The sequence below is a fragment of the Cucumis sativus genome, chromosome 3 (assembly GCF_000004075.3).
Source record: "Cucumis sativus cultivar 9930 chromosome 3, Cucumber_9930_V3, whole genome shotgun sequence".
NCBI lineage: Eukaryota > Viridiplantae > Streptophyta > Magnoliopsida > Cucurbitales > Cucurbitaceae > Cucumis > Cucumis sativus.
Genome location: NC_026657.2, coordinates 24980362 through 25002329, shown reverse-complemented (window position 1 = coordinate 25002329; position 21968 = coordinate 24980362). Strand labels below are relative to the sequence as shown.

Here is a 21968-nt window from a genome sequence, read left to right as displayed (position 1 = left end):
GTGGAAGAAGAGGTATTTACCCTGTCAGAAAATCAAATATATGTTGTCCTTTGAGGACCATTTCATTGACTAAGAGCATTAGAAATATTAATCGCTGCTCAATTCTTCCCCTGAAAAATATCCTATAGACTGCATCATTGTATTAGTCACATAAGAAGAGGTTAAAGTGGTGAACATGGTAAAATTGTAGAAAGGTCACGAACATCCCTAAAGTCTGCAATATGCTGTCAAATCCCTTCCAGTTATTGGTGAGCAATACCCAAAGAAGACGTTAGGGTTGGAATGTGCTGAATATTCATCAACCTTAAATGTTGAGTGAATTTGAAGACTTCCAACGCCGAGATGATAACTAGGATTTGCAAGCAAAATCAGTGGGTGGCAGCGCATACAAATTTGACTACAGAAGTAGTGGTGAGTGGACAGAATTAGGTGGCAACACATGGAGCGACCCATGGGGGACATTATAGAGCGCATATGAAGACAAGGATGACGAAGAAGGTTTGGTCTGCATGATTTGAACCAGATGGGCTGATACAAAGGTCCTAGGCGACGACACGTGGAGCTCCAACGATGGTGCATGGAGGCACAAACGATGGAAAGAGTGATGAAATCATGTTGGTTGACACTGTCTGAAGGCAACAACACCATTCATCCATAGCAACACTAATCTGAGCATCAACGATGACAACAACTCTGATACTAACGATTGTCTCCTCTATTTGGTTTCCATCAAAAGTTGTGTTGTCTAGGGTTTGGTCAATATCAGGCTCTGATACCATAGTACAAGTAGAGACGAAGAACAAACACAACTTTTTACATGAAAGTCCTAGTTCAGGGAGAAAGACCACAGTGCTAATCTTTCTTATTATTTTCTTATATTTTTTATGATACAAGGGAGCATTAATTTATAATAAATAAAAGCCTAATTAAAATAATAAAAATATAATTAGGGCAACATAAAAGACTAAAAAAAATCCTTGCCCGATAATTCTAACAATTATTTGTCACTCTCTTTTTTATTCCAGAAGAGAAGAAAACAAAATATAAGACGAATTTTGCTATATACAAAAGATATTATCTATCTGTATAGAAAAATGTAAATCATAATTCCCAGGTGAAATCTAGAATACAAAATATGGCCTTGTCTAGTTTTGTTCAGCTTGGCAACTCCCTCCAATCTTTCGTTTATAACATCTCCAGATTCTCGCTCCCGATCCCAGAAGAAAGGCAACCCAAATGTCAATGATCAAGAAATGAGACTCCACAAAGAATGATGAAACATGTACCATGTACTTTCAAAAATCTGATAAACATGATATTTACATGACTATCAAATTTTGTTCATGAAATTCCAAATTCCTTATAATTTCATTCAAAAAATTTATACAACAATTCTTAAATGCAAAAAGTAATGGGAATATAGAGTCATTATACTTCAAAGCACAGACGTAAAGATTACCAAGAATAGATAATTTGCGTACCCATAATAACTGTTTCAATCGAAGAAAGCATCAAGTTTCTGACATTGGAGCTTGTTTTCCCCAAATTTTTTGGCCGTAAAACCTGTTGAAAGAAATTCAAAAGAAGAGAAGGCATGGCATGGAACTCAATGACGCTTCTATTAAATCAATATTCATGCTTTGGGCTGAATTACATTTTCACAAAAAATCGTGAGTTAATGGAGTGGGCTGAGAATATAAATTCTCAGTTGAGTTAATGATGATGATCTAGTGTAAGAAAGATGCCAGCCGTGGATCCGTATGATATGGAAGACCGCTTCGAGCACCCAAAGCACGACAACATCCAGCAGCCTGCAATTAAAACTTAATAGTGAGCACAGCTCCACTTCGTAAGGAAGAGAATCAAATACCCTATCTTCATATAAAAAGTTAATAAGAAATATAAAAACTCATTAGAAAAATAACTTACCACTTGGGCAGAAAATGGCAATAACTTCTCTGGTGGCATGTTGGCACATAAGGCTGGAATCAAAATGAATGAAAAGAATAAATTCCTGATATAGCTCCCGTATTAAACAGGAAAAAAAAAATCTTAACTTTTAAGGAAGATGTTAGTTAAAGCTAGAAAAATAAACACAAGATACATTATATATATAAATTTTAAAAAAAATAGAGAGCAATTTGAATGAACAGCTTATGCTATGCGATTCTTCTGAAATATTTAGCATGCTTTCTGAATAAAAGCTTGGACAAACAGAATTGCAAGCTGAACTCTAGAGAACAAAATAGCGGCTAAAAAATGCAAAAATTTACTAAAAAAAAATTTTCATATTACGAACCATAAAGAACTGCTCCAATGAATGCATCTCCAGCACCAGTTGTATCAACAATCTCGGACTCTGGTATTTTTTCAGCTGTCCCGAGCAACAGCCTACCACAAACTGTCCCTATCCCCTGAGCTCTCAACTTGGCCACTGGCTGAAAAAGCAGGGACGAAATATAACCGAATCAAAGTACATCCTCGTAAACAAAAAGAATATAATTTACTGGACCCATAACAGCTATGACTCAACCACAAATATTAACGAGGTCATTAAGTTAGAACTTATTACACAGCTTGCAAACTCCAAATTTATCATAGGCCTCTCTGATTATTCTTATGCTCAACCAAACCTTCATACTGCTCGATCAATATTAAAATAGTGTAGATTCATATGAAAAGTTCCATATATCCCTCAGATAATTTGACCAAAATTATTTATCTTTTCTATACAAGAGAAAGAAAGGATTACGTCTCTCAACTGTTCATTTTTCTTCAAAATGGTTACGAACAGTTTCCAAAATATTGCAGGGTGGACAGGCCTTCAAAAACTATCTTCTCCTACATGTCTACGTACAAAAATCCATCCTGCAAACTTTGGCTAGTACTTCTCATTGCCTTTCTCTACATAACAATTTTCTTGATCATCAGACATTAATCCACAAGGATCATGATAAACCATAGCATTTTAATGGTACGGAAGGTATCAACAGCCAATCATTTTGCCAAGAACTGTCGTAGGATTGAGCAAACACCAAATAATAATAATAAGAAGAGATTACTGTAAATATTGAAAGTAGAGGCAAAGTACACACAACTTTACGTGGAAACCCGAGTACCGGGAGAAAAACCATTATATTTTGTTCTTATTATTTACTGACAATCATAAAGGTACAAAAGGGGGGAAATTTATAGGCAAAACGAGCCTAATTAAAAGAATAAAAAATTAGGACAAAGTAAATCTTAACTATCCATGTCTTTTCATCAAGGCCCAAGCCCACTATTTCTAACACTCCCCCTTAAGTTGGGACGTAGCTATCAATGAGACCCAACTTGCTAACACAAAAGTCAAAGTTCTATCTAAGAAGTCTCTTGGTGAGGACATCAGCAACCTGTTGGCTTGAAGGAATGTACGTAATGCATATGCTACCATTGTACAACCTTTCTTTGATGAAGTGTTGATCAATCTCAACATGTTTAGTTCTATCATGTTGAACTGAATTGTTGGTGATGCTAATGGTTGTCTGCCTTGTTATCACAAAATAATTCCATTGGTATCTCACAATCTGATAAAAATTAGACAACTTTTTGGAACCAAATTTCCTTACATATCCCCAAGCTCATAGCCTTGTACTCGGCCTCAACACTGCTTCTGGCCACGACCCCTTCTTAAACCCTTCAAAGTTACAAGATTGCCCTATACAAAGGTACGATAACCAGAGTTAGATTTCATGTCAACAGTAGACTCTGCCCGGTCTGAATTAGTGTAAGCCTCAATAGTTTTCCTGTATGTCTTTCTGAACATCAATCCTTTACCAGACTTCATTTTAAGTATCTCAGTATTCTGTTTATTGCCTCTATGTGTTCATCATAAGGAGCTTGCATGAACTAGCTCACAGTACTCACAGCAAAGGAAATATATGGTCGAATATGGGACAAGTAAATCCACTTACCCACAAGGTGCTGATATTGTTCTTTATCAACTGGAACTTTATCATCTAAATTTTCTAGTTTACAGTTGAATTCAATGGAAGTATCAGATTAGCAAATCAAGGGTATACTTTCATTAATATACGAAGACACCTTTACGCCTAGCTACCTCCATTCCAAGGAAATATTTCAGATTTCTCAAGTCTTTGATTTCAAACTCATCACCCATCCTCTTTTTCAATTGGATGATTTCAGTGTGGTCATCCCCAGCTAAACGATGTCATCAACATAAACAGTCAAGACTGCAACCTTCCCTAACCTTGGAGACCTTTGTAAACAAAGTATGGTCAAAGTACCTCTGACTGTACCTTAGGGACTCGACAAAGGTAGTAAACCTATCAAACCATGCTCTAGGTGACTGTTTCAGACCATATAAAGACTTTTGAAGTTTACACACCTAATGACTAAACTAAGCTTCAAACCCCGAGGTAGGGCTCATGTAGAGTTCCTCCTCTAGGTCCCCATTCAAGAATGCATTCTTAACATCCAGCTGATAAAGAGGTCAATTTTCGTTCACAACAACAGATAGTAGGAACTCTAACAGTATTTAGTTCGACAACTACGAAAAAAGTTTTTGAATATCCAACACCATAGGTTTGAGTAAATCCTTTTGCAACTAACCTTGCATCATGTCAAACAAGGGTTCCATCCACGCGCCTTGTATTTGAGAGTGAACACCCATTTGCATCCCACAATTTTATTTCCCTTAGGGAAAGCACAGATCTCCCAAGTCTTGTTCTTCTCAAGGGCCCTCATCTCTTCCATGACAACATTTCTCCACTCAGGCCATTCTAAAGCAATATAGATATTTTTTGGTGTCACGTAGACTCAAGATTGGCTATGAAAGGCGTTGAACTGAGGAGATAGGTTCTCATAAGAAACATAGTTAACAATAGAGTGCTTAGTGCATGACCTAGTACTCTTCCTTAGTGCAATAAGCAAATCAAGAGAAAAATCATACTTATTGATATTTTCTGAACGATTCTCCTTACTTCCTTATTTAGTACTCTTGCACTGACCTTATTTTCATCATTACTGAACGAAAATGTCACAGCATAAAATCTTGTTCAGAAGTAGTAAATAGGAAGATAAAAGACTAGTCCTATAAATGCTACTAGAAGAGGTGTCATCATCAAGGAGGTAGAGTCCCCTACTATTTTGGGTAGTGCCAATCATCTTCCCCAAGCTCAAGTCTTGAAAAGAGACAGAATCAGGTAAGAATATTGCTTTGCAGCTTAACTAATGAGTAATCTTGCATAGAAAGCAAATTATAAGAAATTTTGGGCACATGCAAAAACATTGCCATGTGTTTTGTTTGTCATTAGGAGAGTGTTTCTTGCCTCCTGGGGGACGATCATGTAACTTCCAACATTTTTTTGGTATGCCATTATTTTTTGCCATGCTCACAAACAAGAATTGGTTTTCCATTGTGCTTGTCACTGCCACTGATAGAGAACCTTGCACTAAAAGCAACGAAGTCAATAGTAGGAGTTGTTGAAATACTCATAACACTTGTGCAATCTTTCTCGAGGCGAATTTCAGAACAGACTTCCATCAGGGAGGGAATCGATCTTTGGCCTAGTACGCCCTCGAACTACATCAAACTTAGGATTAAGACCAACATGAAAGTTATAAATCTTGTCAATCTCTTCAATTCTAGAGTATTGAAAACCATTATTGAGGCTGCTCCAGACTAGTTCTCTGTAGAGGTCCATTTTCTGCCAGATAAGAGAGTTTATTAAAAAAAGGATGTGAAATCTATGGTTCCTTGCTTGCATTCATTAACCTACTTCCTTAGCGTGTATAGGTGTGAGGCATTATGATGTTTGGAGTAAATTGTCCGGGTCGTGTCCCATATATCTTTGATTGTTACAGCATACAGTAATGACTTGCCAATCTGAAGTTCCATATTGTTGATCAATATGGATCGAGGAAGAGTCTTAAGCCTGCCAGTATCGTTCATGTGGGTCATTCGGTAGAGGACGATGTATTTCCTCTATCAAAAAACCAAATTTACGTCGTCCTTCAAGTACCATTTTCACTGATAGACACCATGGGAAATAGTTATTTTCATTCAACTTTTTTCTTGAAAGATGATATCCTATACACTGTGCCACTGTATTAGTCACATATGAAGAGGATAAAGTGAGGAACGAGGTTACCCGATTCTCTTAATACATTGGTATAAAAGTGTTGGATGGCATTCCTAAGGTAGCCTCAATTGCTACAATCTGTTGTCTAAGGCCTTCTAGTTGTTGTTGAGCTATTTCCAAAGAGGAAGATACCACTTGCACGTTAAGGTTGGAATGTGCGAAGATTCACCAACCTCAAATGTTGAGTGAATTTGAGAATTCTTAACATCGGGATGATAACTAAGGTTAGTGGGTGGCAAGGCATACAGATTTGGCGACAGAAGCAGTGGTGGCTGGCCAGAATTAGGTGGCAATATATGAATCAGGGTGTGGGGAGCAATATAGACCGCGAATGAAGAAGAGGGTTGCACAAATGGGATGATCAACACTGTCTGACTAGGATGGACCGGTGCATGTAGCTCCGACGACAGCATGTGAGGGGACGACGACGAAATCGACAAGATTACATTTTATGGCATTGTTTGAAGGTGGTTGAACCATTCGTCCTTGGCAGCACTGATCTGAGCATCGATAGAGACGCTAAAACCGACGACTGTCTCCTCTGTTTGATTTCTATCACTAGTTGTGTTGTCTAAGGTTTGTTCAATGTCCTGCTCTAATACCATATTAAAAGTAGAGACAAAGAACATACAGATTTAAGTGGAAACCCGAGTACTGGGAGAAAAACCACGATATTTTGTTCTTATTATTTGCTGATAATCATAAAGGTACAAAAGGGGAAAATCTATAAGCAAAACGAGCCTAACTAAAAGAATAAAAAATTAGGGCAGGGTACATCTTAATTGTTATGATATATATTTATAACATATGTCCTTTATTGTAATTGTACAAGTGTCTAGGGTTTATTTGTTCTCTATATAAATATGTAACTTTAATCTAACTCAACATGAATAAGAAAATACTTTCTCTGAATTATGGATTACATGGTATTAGAGCTATTAGGATTTGGAATGACCTTTAGCTTCCTTCTCCATTAGGCTTAAGTTTAGATCACCCTCGACTGGCCGTTGGTTGACACTCCCCAGACCATATGAAGCGTCGCATTTGTCCACCCCAGTCTGCCTTCACCGATCGTCGGAAAACACTGTGCGTTAGCTTCACACGCCGCCGAAATATCTTTGCACAACATCCACGCGCCGAGTGAGAGCATGTGAGGACTTCGATTTGACCTCCATCTTCTAGGCTTGTCTCAAACCTCTGTTTCCGGTCAGTCTGTGTCTTTGGGTCCATCAAAGAGTATTCGGGTTTGACGAAAACTGAAGGCTACGCCATTGTTCTAGGGTTTTGTTCCAAATTTTCAGTTGTTTGGATTGATTTTTTCTTTGTTTGTGTGGACTAAAATCAGTAGGTGACTCCAAAATGGCCGACATAAAAAATTTGGTAGTTTCCAACGTTATTCCCTTAGCATCTAAGATCATAGGACATAAGTTAAATGAATCTAATTATTATGATTGGCGTCGGACAATTTTGTTCTATTTGAGAAGTACTAATATGGATGATCATATGACCGAAGATAACCCAGAAGATGCAAACCAGAAGAAGGATTGACTTCTTGATGATGCATGTTTGTATCTTCATATCAAAAACTCCATCGAGAGAGATAATTGGACTGGTTGATCACTGTGAGTCTGTTAAAGAACTTCTAGAATTTTTAGATTTTCTATATCCAGGTAAAGAGCAAGTACATAGAATGTTTGAGGTTTGTATGCAATTTTTTTCTGCTAAACGAAAAGTGAGTTTTTCACCTGCTACTTTAGCACCTTAAGAAGATAACTGCCAAGCTTGGCTTGTTGTTACCTTTTAGTCCTGATGTTAAAGTTCAACAAGAGAAGATGACGATTATGATCTTTTTGAATGGACTCTTACCTGAATTTGGAATGGCAAAAGCACATATTCTCTCTGACTTTAAGATTCCATCATTAGACGATGCTTTCACTCATGTCCTTCGCATTGAAAGCTCTCCGACTGGTGTGTCTATTCCTCAACCACGTAGTGCTCATTAGCAAGAACAAAAACCCCCGAGCACCTCGAGCAATGGATAACAATGTTCAGGGGAATAGTTATGATAAAAAACCAAATTCTGTAGAGATTATTTGTAACTACTGTCGTAAGCAAGGTCATATGAAACGTGATTGTCGAAAATTGTTATATAAGAATAGTCAACAATCTCAACATGCTCAAATAGCTTCCATATGTGATACACCAAAGGCGTCAGTTACTATTTCTGCAATTGAGTTTGCTAAGTTTCAGAACTACCGAGATTCATTACAAGCGTCATCGTCAGTTACGGCCCATAAAATTTTGGGGATAGCTTTTCACATTTCTTCCGAGCTAGTGATCTTTATCGATAGGGTCGTAGTTTCAAATACACTTCATCATCAATTTTGAATTTGAGCTCCCTGCGATTTCGGTCTGCCATTTTCTTCATTCTATTTTGAGCTATGCATAGGTTTTCCTTCAGTGCATTGAGTGCTAAGTCTCTCTCCTTCAACATGACTTCTACGTCATTGTTAGGAGATTGCTTCCATCCATATGACAGCAGTGGCGGGGGAGTTCTTCCAAAAGCAGATTGGTAAGGAGTAGTTTTGGTGGATGCGTGGAAGGTTGTGTTATACCATAATTCCGCCCAAGGGATCAGTTTATCCCATTTCTTCGGTTGTTCATTGCAAAAGCATCTCAAATAGGTCTCTAGGCATCTGTTTACCCTCTCGGTTTGTCCATCGGTTTGGGGATGGAATGTCGTGCTTCTCTTCAAAATGGTGCCCATGGTAGTGAACAACTCCTTCCAGAAATTGCTAAGGAAGATCTTATCACGGTCGGTAATAATGGACTTGGGTATTCCATGTTTGCTGACCACTTTTTCCAAAAAAATTGAAGACACTTGCTTGGCTGTGTACGGGTGTTTCAGAGGCAAGAAGTAGGAGTACTTACTTAGGTGGTCGACGACTACCATAATCACGTTGTAACCTCCTGCTATTGGCAGACCTTCAATGAAATCCATGGTCCAATCCTCCAATATCTTGTCGGGGATAGGAATGGGTTGCAGAACTCCCGCAGGCTTAGTAGCTTCGAACTTATTACGTTGACAAGTGTCACATTCTTCCACATATCTCTTGACATCAGCCTTCATTCCTTTCCAAAATAGTTCCCCACTCATTCTTTTATAGGTTCTCAAGAATCTCGAGTGCCCTCCTAATATGGAATCATGGAACGTGTGTAGAAGACTCGGAATGAGGGAAGAATTTCGCGGCAGCACCATCCTTCCTTTATATAGCAGCCTGCCATTGTTCCACTGGTATTTCCCACCTTGATCCACCTCTTCCTTAAGTTCGGCAATAATTTTCTGAAGTTCTTGATCCATTCCGACTTCCTTCTCTATTATCTCTATATCAACTATGCCTGTGGTTGTCATTGTATTTAACTCCACCGAATGGTCCTTCCTTGAGAGAGCATCCGCCACCTTATTCTGCAGACCCGGCTGGTATAAGATCTCAAAGTCATATCCCAAAAGTTTTGTGAGCCACTTTTGCAATTGAGGCTGAACTTCCCTCTGTTCTAACAGAAATTTCAGAGCCTTCTAATCTGAAACAATTGTGAACTTTCTGCCCACGAGATAATGTCTCCATTTTTGCACCGAAAGGACAACCGCCATCAATTCCCTAGGCTAAGCAGCCGCCAACTTCAGGATAAAATAAAACCTACCTCCCCTAGACCTAAAAAACCTATTTATATTCCTTCTCTCATCTTTCTCTTATTTCTGTGCCTGGGTCCCACACGCACGATCTCCTCCTCTTTTTCCTTCCTCATTATTAATTTGTCCAATTACTTTTCTGCCCCTCCTTTGATATGCATGAATAATTGGAGGTCTTACACATTGTAATACTGAAGCCTATCTCAGATAATAGTTGGTGAATCCATACTATTTCGTACATAGATTGTGCCATAGCTCTATATTTTGACTCAACACTTGAACGAGAAACAACATTTTGTTTCTTAATCTTCCATGATACTAAATTTTCGCCTACAAAGATACAATATCCAGAAGTCGATCTCCTATCCTCTCGAGATCCCGCTCAATTAGCATCAGAAAAACATACAACTCTCGTGTGTCCATAATCTTTGTATAAGGTACCACGTCCAAGAGCAGCTTTCAGATAACACAAAATCTGCTCTACTGCAGCCCAATGATCCACTGTAGGAGAAGGACATGAACTGACTTACAACACTTATATAATAAGCAATGTTTGTTCGAGTCACTGTTAAGTAGTTCAACTTCCCAACTAATCTCCTATATCTCTCGGGATCTTTACATAATTCTCTTTCTTTAACAAGTTGCTGATTTGGCATCATCGGGGTGCCACTTGGTTTGGCTCCTAATTTTCTTGTCTTAGACAACAAATCAAGTACATATTTTCGTTGAGACAAATAACTACCTTTTTTGCTTCTCATCACTTCAATGTCCAAGAAATATTTCAATTGGCTGAAATCTTTCATATAAAACTGTTTTTGAAGGAAATTTTTGAGAGACAAAATACCCAATGCATCATTTCCAGTAATAACAATATCATCAACATATACAACTAGTAAAACTATACCATTATCAGATCGGCGATAGGAAACAAAATGATCAATGTACTCTTCTGCATACCAAAGCATACAAAAGCTTGACTAAACTTACCAAACCATGCACAAGGACTCTGTTTCAAACCATCCAAAGTTTTTGAAGGCGACATACTTTATCACTCTCCCCCTAAGCAACAAACTGTAAGACCTCCAATTATTCATACATATCAAAGGAGGGGCAGAAAAGTAATTGGACAAATTAATAATGAGGAAGGAAAAAGAGGAGGAGATCGTGCGGGTGGGGCCCAGGCACAGAAATAAGAGAAAGATGAGAGGAATATAAATAGGTTTTTTAGGTCTAGGGAAGGGAGGTTTTATTTATCCTGAAGTTGGCGGCTGCTTAGCCTAGGGGAATATCCAATCTTTCCCTAGAGGAAGCTGGGTTTGTCTTTATTATTCCTTGTTTTTCTTGAATCTTTATGTTTTTCTGTACTCATTTTGGCTATATATAAATAAAGATAGCAGAGGGCTACCTCTATTTTTGGCCATTGTAAGGGAGAAATAGTGAAGTAATCAAGTTGAATCCTTACATATTGGTATCAGAGCCTCCACACTGGGGGTGATCACGCGTCTGATGGCTCAAAGACAGATAGAAGAACGGGTAGAAGGTACTGAAAAGGAAATTATGAGTCTGAAGGAGATGATGCTGGAAATGAAGAAATCGATGGATCGAATGACGAACGAGCTAAGAGAAAACCATGGTGCTAAGAAAAAAGAAGAAGCAGGGACTACGGACGACATCAGGTTGAAACTGAAGGGAAAACTGGAAGAGGCCGGAACCACAGTCGAGTCGGGTGGAAGCAGCGCAGACCGAAGTAAGTACAAAAAATTAGAAATGCCACTGTTTACAGGGGTGAACCCTGAATCCTGGGCGTACCGAGCAGAACATTTTTTTGATATAAATGACTTACCGGAAGCTGAGAAGGTCAAAGTAGCAGTCGTGAGTTTTGGACAGGAAGAGGTAGACTGGTTTAGATGGAGTAATCGTAGAAAGAGGGTGGAATCTTGGGAGGACTTGAAGGAGAGGATGTTTGATTTCTTTAATGATACAGGACAGCAGAGCTTGGGGGCAAGATTAATCCGTATTAAGCAAGAAGGCTCATACAGCGAGTACGTTAAGAAGTTTGTTACATACTCAGCCCCCCTCCCGGACATGGCAGAAAGTGTTCTGCTGGATGCGTTTTTAACGGGTCTGGAACCCTCACTGCAAGCGGAAGTAATCAGCAGACACCCTCAAACTTTAGAGGAATGTATGAAGGAAGCTCAACTGGTGAATGATAGGAATATAGCATTAAAACTGGTGATGGAAGAGTTGGATATAGTTGAGCCCAAAAGGAATGAGAGCAGCAGCAAATTTCAAGGAAAAAATGAGAAGGCAGAAAATAAAAAAACAGAGTTTGTTATGAAGCAGGTAACTATTCCATTGAAAAATGATTACCAGAAAAAAGATCCCCCAATTAAACGGCTGTCGGATACGGAATTTAGAGCAAGGCTGGATAAGGGGCTTTGTTTCAAATGTAATGAAAAGTACTCCCCAGGCCATCGATGTAAAGGGAGAGAAAAAAGAGAGTTGATGCTCCTTATACTAAATGAGGAAGAAGACCACAAAAGGGAAGAGGATGCAGAGGATGAGGCAAGCGAAGTAATAGAACTGAATCATCTGGAATTGAATATGGATAACCCTATTGAATTGAGGTTGATCACGGGAGTTACATCAAAGGGGACGATGAAACTAAAAGGACATGTGAACGGAAAGGAAGTAGTTATTCTGATTGACAGCGGGGCGGACGACAATAACTTCATCAGCCAAGTGTTGGTAGATGAACTACAGCTGAGCATCGATCTGGGAACTCGTTTTGGAGTTACCATTGGGAATGGCAACCAATGTGAAGGAAGTGGGATTTGCAAGAGGGTGAAGGTGAAGTTAAAAGAGTTAACAATCGTAGCAGATTTCCTGGCGTAGAGTTAGGAACGGTAGACTTGGTGCTTGGGATGCAACGGCTAGATTCGACAGGAACCATGAAGGTTCACTGGCCATCCCTAACTCCATCTGGAATTGAATATGGATAACCCTATTGAATTGAGGTTGATCACGGGAGTTACATCAAAGAGGACGAAGAAACTAAAAGGACATGTGAACGGAAAGGAAGTAGTTATTCTGATTGACAGCGGGGCGGACCAATAACTTCATCAGCCAAGTGTTGGTAGATGAACTACAGCTGAGCATCGATCTGGGAACTCGTTTTGGAGTTACCATTGGGAATGGCAACCAATGTGAAGGAAGTGGGATTTGCAAGAGGGTGAAGGTGAAGTTAAAAGAGTTAACAATCGTAGCAGATTTCCTGGCGTAGAGTTAGGAACGGTAGACTTGGTGCTTGGGATGCAACGGCTAGATTCGACAGGAACCATGAAGGTTCACTGGCCATCCCTAACCATGACGTTTTGGATGAAGGGTAGAAGAATAATCCTAAAAGGTGACCCTTCTCTAACGAAGTCAGAATGTTCATTGAGAACCTTAGAGAAAACGTGACAATCCGAGGACCAAGGATTCCTCTTGGAATTCCAAAATTATGAAGTGAACTATGAAGGAGAATCGGAAACAGAAGTTGAATTGAAAGGAAAGGAGGAAGGATTACCCATGGTTCAGCGGCTGCTCGAGCAATATGCAGACGTTTTTAGGTTGCCCACGGGTTTACCGCCAAGGAGAGCCATAGACCATCGCATTCTGACCGTGGCCGATCAGAAACCAATTAATGTAAGACCATATAAGTATCAGCATGTACAAAAGGAAGAGATTGGAAAATTGGTGTTAGAAATGTTACAAGTTGGGGTGATTCGTCCAAGTCGTAGCCCATATTCGAGCCCGGTCCTCTTAGTGAAGAAAAAAGATGGGGGGTGGAGATTTTGTGTAGATTACAGGAAACTCAATCAAGTAACGGTGGCTGACAAATTTACAACGTGATTATAGTAGTCGTCGACCGCCTAAGTAAGTACTCCTATTTCTTGCCCCTGAAACACCCGTACACAGCCAAGCAAGTGGCTTCGATTTTTTTGGAAAAAGTGGTCAGCAAACATGGAATACCCAAGTCCATCATTACCGACCGTGATAAGATCTTCGTTAGCAATTTCTGGAAAGAGTTGTTCACTACCATGGGCACCATTTTGAAGAGAAGCATGGCATTCCATCCCCAAACCGATGGACAAACCGAGAGAGTAAACAGATGCCTAGAGACCTATTTGAGATGCTTTTGCAATGAGCAACCGAAGAAATGGGATAAACTGATCCCTTGGGCGGAATTATGGTATAACACAACCTTCCACGCGTCCACCAAAACTACTCCTTATCAATCTGTTTTTGGAAGAACTCCCCCGCCACTGCTGTCATATGGATGGAAGCAATCTCCTAACAATGACGTAGAAGTCATGTTGAAGGAGAGAGACTTAGCACTCAATGCACTGAAGGAAAACCTATGCATAGCTCAAAATAGAATGAAGAAAATGGCAGACTGAAATCGCAGGGAGCTCAAATTCAAAATTGGTGATGAAGTGTATTTGAAACTACGACCCTATCGATAAAGATCACTAGCTAGGAAGAAATGTGAAAAACTATCCCCAACATTTTATGGGCCGTATGAGGTTATTGAAGAGATAGGAGAGGTCGCTTATCGATTGCAACTACCGCCAGAGGCCGCCATTCACAATGTCTTTCACGTGTCTCAACTGAAACTGAAGTTGGGAAAACAACATGTAGTCCAGCAACAACAGCCTATACTAACTGAGGATTTTGAACTACAATTGTGGCTGGAAAACGTGCTGGGAATAAGGTGGAACAAGGAGCTAGGAGGTAATGAGTGGTTGGTCAAATGGAAGAACTTACCAGACAGTGAAGCAACGTGGGAATCAGTTTACCTATTGAACCAGCAGTTCCCTCAGTTTCACCTTGAGGACAAGGTGAACTTGGAGCCCCGGGGTATTGTAAGACCTCCAATTATTCATACATATCAAAGGAGGGGCAGAAAAGTAATTGGACAAATTAATAATGAGGAAGGAAAAAGAGGAGGAGATCGTGCGTGTGGGGCCCAGGCACAGAAATAAGAGAAAGATGAGAGAAGGAATATAAATAGGTTTTTTAGGTCTAGGGGAGGTAGGTTTTATTTTATTCGGAAGTTGGCGGCTGCTTAGCCTAGGAGAATATCCAGTCTTTCCCTATAGCAAGCTGGGTTTGTCTTTATTGTTCCTTGTTTTCTTGAATCTTTATGATTTCTGTACTCATTTTGGCTATATATAAATAAAGATAACAGAGGGCTGCCTCTGTTTTTTTGCCATTGTAAGGGAGAAATAGTGAAGTAATCAAGTTGAATCCTTACACAATGCCAGCCAAATTATGATGTGATAATCAAGTTGCACTGGACATTGCATCTGATCCAGTATTTCATGAACGGACTAAACACATGGAGGTAGATTGTCACTTCATTTGTGAGAAATTCCAAGATGGGTTGGTGTCCATAGGATATGTGAAGACTGGAGAACAATTGGGAGATATTTTGGCTAAAGCTTTAAATGGAGCAAGGATAAGCTAACTATACAACAAGCTGGACATGATCGACATATTTGCTCCAGCTTGAGGGGGAGTGTTATGAGATATATTTATAACATATGTCCTTTATTGTAATTGTACATAGTGTCTAGAGTTTATTTGTTCTCTATATAAATATGTAACTTTACTCTGACTCAATATAAATGAGAAATATACTCTCTTAATTCTGGATTACATTAACTACCCATGAGCTTTCATCAAGGCCTAAGCTCACTATTTCTAATAGTAAATAGCAAAACTGCTGAAAATATTTACAAAATATAACAAATTTTTAGATTCTACCAATGATAAACTTCTATTAGTGTCTATCAATTTATTTTGGTTTTTTAAAATGCCCCTCATAATAATAATAGTAGTATTAATAATACTAATAATAATAATAAAAGGGGTTGTTTTCAAATATAGCAAAATGAACCAAAATACAAATTTTACAAAATTTGAGAATGTATCAATGAACAGTTTTGACTTTTAAAATAAATTCCCTAATAATAGTAATAATTTTTAAAAAATTACCGATGAAACAGAAGTTGGAACATTTATATTCTCATTTCTTCTGCTCTTGACCACTTCAAGTAAGCTGTCTACTTCAAACTCTTCCATCTGATCATATTTTTCTGCCAGAAATAGAGAAAATACCTGTAAATTTTAGATATATAAATTAAATTCAAAAAAATTTGTACCTAAACAACATCCACCCTAAAGGGAGAACAGTATCATAGCCAACGGCATAGTAGAAGTTGATTATAAAAACTCACCATCAGTACTTCTTTCGAGCATTATGCATCCATTTTCACCCAATGTGACAATCACAAATCTGAGTTTTGGAAGTCGCACAAGCATGGAAACAAGTGCAGATGGAATCGATGGTGCCTCAGTCCATTCCTGCCCATTAAATAATGTTTCTATAATTAATAATAGAAAAATAAACTCAACCACAAGAAACAAGCTTAAGATAAAAAGATGAATAAAAAAAAACATGTAAAAAGAACCGAATGTGTTCTATAAATGGTAAAACTGTCTTTTGAGTTCCAAAAAAAAAAAAGCACAGAATTTTAATAGAAATTCAAACATACATACTACACGGTATAATAATTATATAAACTAGTAGATGAAAAAACCAATGTCATCTTGCTTGCACGTGGCATCAAAAACTCTCTCAAACAAACACACAAGGTACATGAGGCATAGGCAGCTTGTTAGATATCTAAATTAGTATAGGGTGAGGGGTATAAGGGTAATTGGATAAGATAGAAAGTTACTAGTGGTTATTGTGTAAGTGTGGTTACTAGGGTGGTTACAACTTGTTATAAATAGAGGAAGGGTAAGTGAGAGGAGGGGGAATCAGTTAGTGGTTTCCGCAAGTTTCCTTGAGAGAGAGGAAAGGCAGAGAGGGAAGTCTTAATTATCTTTGTTCTTAGTTTTCTGCATTTTATTTCCAGAATTGAGATCATCAATTCTATAATGGAATTGATATCATTGAAGTTCATGTCAATACAACACGAACACCAATTCACTAGTGATCTAACACAACTCTACTAGTATGTAAGATAATTAATAAGGCCAAGAAATCAAAATACTAACTTAAGATTCAATTAACAAATTTTAAAATTTTAAATATATTCAAACAGGAAAATTTTGACAAGTAGAATTTTAAGAGCACGAAGAAAGTGCACTTGCCTGTGGAAAACTTGTTGAACAGACAACATAACTGGCAAATGCCAGGAGATCATCCAGACCTTCCCTTTTCCTTTCTGCATCAATCAACATAGGTATATTCTGCCGAGCTGCCTGTACAGAAAAGGTAATATCAATGTCCCTTACAACATGGATCAACAACCAGTTCATTGATGTTTGAAAAGTGACAAAGAAATAACAACCCAAAAGCTGAAAGAAGAAAAATATTGATTTTCTTTCAAACTTTCAACCTGGAAGGTGAACAGAGAACTCTGTTTCCTAAAAAATCTACTTAAAGGAGTAAGCACAACACAAGGAGTGAAAACTTGAAGCATCAAAGAAATTAATGATATCTTTACCTCTTGTGCAACAAGCAAAGCAGTTTCGTGCAATCTTATGTCAGAATATACAATTTTAGCCCCATCTAAAGCAGACAACAAGCTTGATCGCGAAAGGTCATCTGGCACCATGGGAGGAGATCCTGGGGTGTGGATGCATGTACGAGTGTGCCTAAAGAACTTTGCCAGTCAATAAATTTTGAGATGATTACAGTATATGTACATTCGGTCATTTTATTTTGCGCTTCTCTCAGAAATTATAATTGTCAGAAGCCTTCCCCATGAAATATAAGATACGAAGAACTTCTCAATACTAAGAATTGAGGATTATAACAACTGTATAATAGAGCCTATATGTTCTTTACAATTCACAAAATATCATTTTAAACTCAACGCACAACATTGTTTTAAAAGACTCATACTTGCTTGCTTTAGGAGAAGCATGCCTAACATGAAAAGACACTCATTCCTTTTTACTTCTATAAGAAACTAAACTTTCATCGAGATAGATGAAAGGAAACACGGGTAAGACCAAAACCAAAACAAGCCAAAAACAAGACAGCCCTCACACTCAATTACAGAGTAGAGGAGCCTGGAAATCCAAATACTTACGTTTTATTATCCACAATAATATAGGTAAATGGTGAAATGCCCCCTTCAGAAACCTGAGAAAACATAAAAAATCACAAATGTGGTAACTCATAGGAAGTCACTAAGGACCCATTATAAAAGAAAAAAGAAAAAAAAAGCAAATATTCTTTCAGAGTAAATAGTAGATAAAAGACGAAATATATATGGCAACACATCAGAAACTTTTAGCACAATAAATATGAGTGTATGACTTTAAACTTCTGACAAAAGAATAGGTGCAAAATATATATTTCACTGAAAAGAAGAAATAAACGATAATTAAATATCTTACAAGTGTAGGTGACCATTTTTATAATTTCAACAACTGTTAATTAAGATACAAACCAAACAGAGGTTTGAAAAGTGGAAAGTTCTCAATGTCATTCAAAATGTCAAACTTCAACATATCAGTTTGGAACATCAAAGCTATACCACAATATTCCATGGCAGACAGTGATGCAATTGAATGATAAGTAAATTTCACTTAAATTAGTAAATTCAATCAATGCAGATTTCACCACAAGAAATTTAAGTTTATGTCCTTTGATGTTTCCTTTTTCCCTCAGAGCCTCAAAAGTCCATTACACTCTTGCTTCAGTTTTCTGTACAACCATATATTGGAATTAGAACTCAACACCACAAAATGTGTTTTTCCAATTTCTAGATAAGTCACTTCAACTAGTAAACAATACACTAGCATTAAACTTAATAGTCTGTAGACAAACATCTATCACCGTTACACTTGCATCACCAACAAAAGATGATAATAATAAGCAAGACTTTCCCAATTTGGATACTCTCGTTTGTCCCCTTTGCCATGAAAATGAGATTATCTCTATCATATTTTCTTTGGTTGTACTTGTTCACAGCTTTTGTCCTTATTCAGTTTATCATTGGTGTTATCTTCTAATTTAAAAGAAAATGTTCCTCCGCTTCTCCTCTCAAATCTATGGATCAATGTGAATAAACCTCTCCTTTCAAAAATGTGGATGGAAATAGATTCGAAAATTATGAAAGCAAACACCTTCCTTAGTTTGATCCATTTGAGTCGACTAAATTGAAAGCCTCCTCCCAGTGCTCTCTCACCAAGTCTTTTGCTATTTTTTCTTTGTTAAATATTATTTTTTCTTGGGACGCCTTTATTTTTCATGTGGAGTTTTTTTTTTCTTTTATTTTTGTTCTTATTCACTCCCTTATCTTCTGAAGTTTTTATATTTTTAAAGCATTAATCACTTTTCGTTTCTCCAATGAAAGTCTTGTTTCTTGTTATAATTATAATTGTTTTAAAAAAAATTAAAAACGTACACAAAGCATATACTGAGTACGAAATACAGTACAAAGGCAGTACTGTCAAGATAATGCAAAGCCAATTATGATACGCAAGTCACAAATACTTAAAATTGTTATGAAGAGCTTACCACAAGAAAAGATGTATCTACGCCATCGGCTTCTAGCTCCTCAATTATGCTCCTTCCTTGACTATCATCTGCAACCTACAATTTTATCGTGCATGAATATGTTAGTAAATAATACATATGTATACACCAGTTCAATTTAGTACTTAAAAGTTAGGTTGGTTAAAGGAAAGATGTCATGGATAAAGAGAAACCTTGGAAATTATCCTTGGTGTTAAACCCAACCGAGCTGCAGAAGTTAAAGCATTTCCTACATTTCCTCCACCTTGTACCTAAGAAGAAGTCATCTTAGGTACAGTAAATAGAAACGACAACTTTTTGTTGTAAGAACATATTTCATTCAGAATACACCAGGATTTAAAAATTCAATCATAAATTAAACTTATTACAAGGAGGAGATAATTGAACTTGAACCAATACATTTCACAATATCATTTAGGAAATTTAGGGGCATTTTTAAATCTTGCTTAAAATTTTCCTTCCATTGGATAAAAAAGCAGAAAAAAAATAAAGTAAATTATTAATGGAGAAAAGATAGGAATAAGGAAGCAACAACTCGAGTTCATACTAGTTCACTCAAAACTTTGGGGTATTTTCAGCCTTCTCCAACTACAGATTCTACAAAAATTGATGAAGATTACAAGGGTTTCTATCTCACGAGTGTTCCTCTATTTTTCTCTGTAAACTTTGAACTCGAAAACACCCTCAATAGCCTATCCATCATTCCCTTTGAACAAATAAAGGAGAAAATGTAATTTTTCATGTTCTTGCACCATGTTGCTCTAGTGTAGCACCATGTCGCTTCCTTCTCAAATATATGACTTTGTGTTGTGCTGCAGCAATGTAATGCTCCTGTGCTCCCTATCTCCATTTCCTTTAATCTGAACTGAACTTATATCAATGAGCGAGTCTCTAACTAAGCCATATAGATGATGAAAACTATCAACTGTTATATTCTAAGTTCTACTCCAAACATATTCACTTCCAGTCCAGATATTGACCATTACATTAGTATATGAATTAACAAAAGTCAAAAGGTTGCTGAGTAGTTGTAAACAAATTTTTCTGCTAAACGCGATCTTAAAACTCCAACGGAGACTTGACATCTATCAGGACTTGAGGAATTAAAAAGACTTGAACTGAAAACATTACAATTTCCAGCAATATCAAAAACTTCAATAAATCCGAATCGATTCAGTCAATGTTGAATCTTTCATCATGAACAAAATCTACATATCATACACAAAACAAGTCCAAAAAATGGTCAGGCAACCACAGAAAAAGGAACAGATATCTCGACCATATCGCTAACAAAGAAGAACGCAAACCTTTAAGCTCGTGGTTCTAATTTTGTCATCAGGATTTGGATAAGAAGCCACTGCCGCCAAAAAATCAACAGCAACAGAACCAACACCAAGCTGCAAAACCACACGTAACCATTCAAGCACTTTCAATGATTCAAAAACGATACAAATGAAATGGTTTATGTTTAATAACAGAGCCAAAGCAGTCAAGCATTGCAACGAGAGAGAGAGAGAGAGACTCACAACCACTCGATTTTCAGGAAATGAAATGGAACGCGAGGAGGTGGTTGACGATGACATTGTCGGCCTGAAATCAGAAAATAGAAACGGCTGAAATCGTATAGAATTAGTTTGGATTTGATCGGAAAAAAGGTGAATGTGAAGTTAGAGATTGCAAGAGAAAGGTAAAACAGACCTGATTGATTTAGAGAAGAGAATAAAGGTTGGAGAAGAATGAAGAGGAAGCTTATTGCTTGAAAGGAGAGGTGGCAATGGCGTCATCTTGTTTATAGGAGTTGGAGAACCGCTGGCGAGGTGTACTTCCCCTTTCCGAAATCGTCACCCGTCTCTCACTTTGGCTTTATTATTATTATTATTATTTCTTGAATAAACTTTATTATCCACAATATTTAAAATTATAACAACCAACGTCCCAATTTTTTTAATAATAATAAAAAGAAACGTGGGTGTTGTCACGTTGATAGTTATTTTTTAGAAATTTGTTTAAAACATTTTTTAAGCATTTTATGTATTTTAGGCTGGTTAAAATTTGGCTAAAATAAAACAATTAAAAAGAATATTATCAAAAATACCAAAATCAATAAAATATTTACCTAATTTATTTTCATTTTTAGTGGCTTTTTTTCACTTATAAAATATTTTTTTATTATTATTATTTTAAAAACTTCGTTATTTATATATGCTGACAATTTGTTGCTAATTTTTTTTAGTGTTTTATGAATTTTTTATTATGAAATAGTAGAAAAAAAAATTCCCCTCTCGTATGGAAATGTTTAGATGTCTGGATGGAAACAATATTTTTTTCTATGTCGAAAGACAGAAAAGTTTTTAAAAAATATAACATCATAATTTAAAGAGTGTAAATATAGTAAAATACTCTTATCATTTATTAGTTATAAAATTAATATTTATAACATGATCTACTAATAATAAATACTTTTATTATGGATAGACTTTTACAAATTTTGCTATATTTATAATTTTTTTAAATGTTGTTGCAAACT

The 21968-nt window shown here is 37.2% G+C and overlaps 1 protein-coding gene across 7 annotated transcripts; it reads right to left on the bottom strand.

Moving 5' to 3' along the window:
- Window positions 1–962: 962 nt before the first annotated feature.
- Window positions 963–21304, bottom strand: LOC101206000 (ribokinase). Of its 7 annotated transcripts, none has more exons than XR_969047.2 (14): window positions 21140–21301; window positions 20968–21031; window positions 20749–20838; window positions 19615–19692; window positions 19424–19498; window positions 17988–18040; window positions 17397–17547; window positions 17041–17151; window positions 16119–16245; window positions 15877–15977; window positions 2300–2438; window positions 1930–1982; window positions 1482–1811; window positions 963–1303 (listed from the first exon to the last, which is right to left on the bottom strand). XR_969047.2 is itself a non-coding variant. In XM_004151961.3 (13 exons), exons 1-13 carry the CDS (start codon window positions 21223–21225, stop codon window positions 1728–1730), a joined length of 1212 nt encoding a protein of 403 aa, XP_004152009.1. In that variant the 5' UTR covers window positions 21226–21301; the 3' UTR covers window positions 1345–1727. The 7 variants fall into 7 exon arrangements, 2 of the variants coding, with proteins under 2 accessions (XP_004152009.1, XP_031738611.1); XR_004215334.1 differs by having other exon boundaries at window positions 20971–21031; XR_004215335.1 differs by having other exon boundaries at window positions 20968–21054; window positions 21140–21294.
- Window positions 21305–21968: the final 664 nt, after the last annotated feature.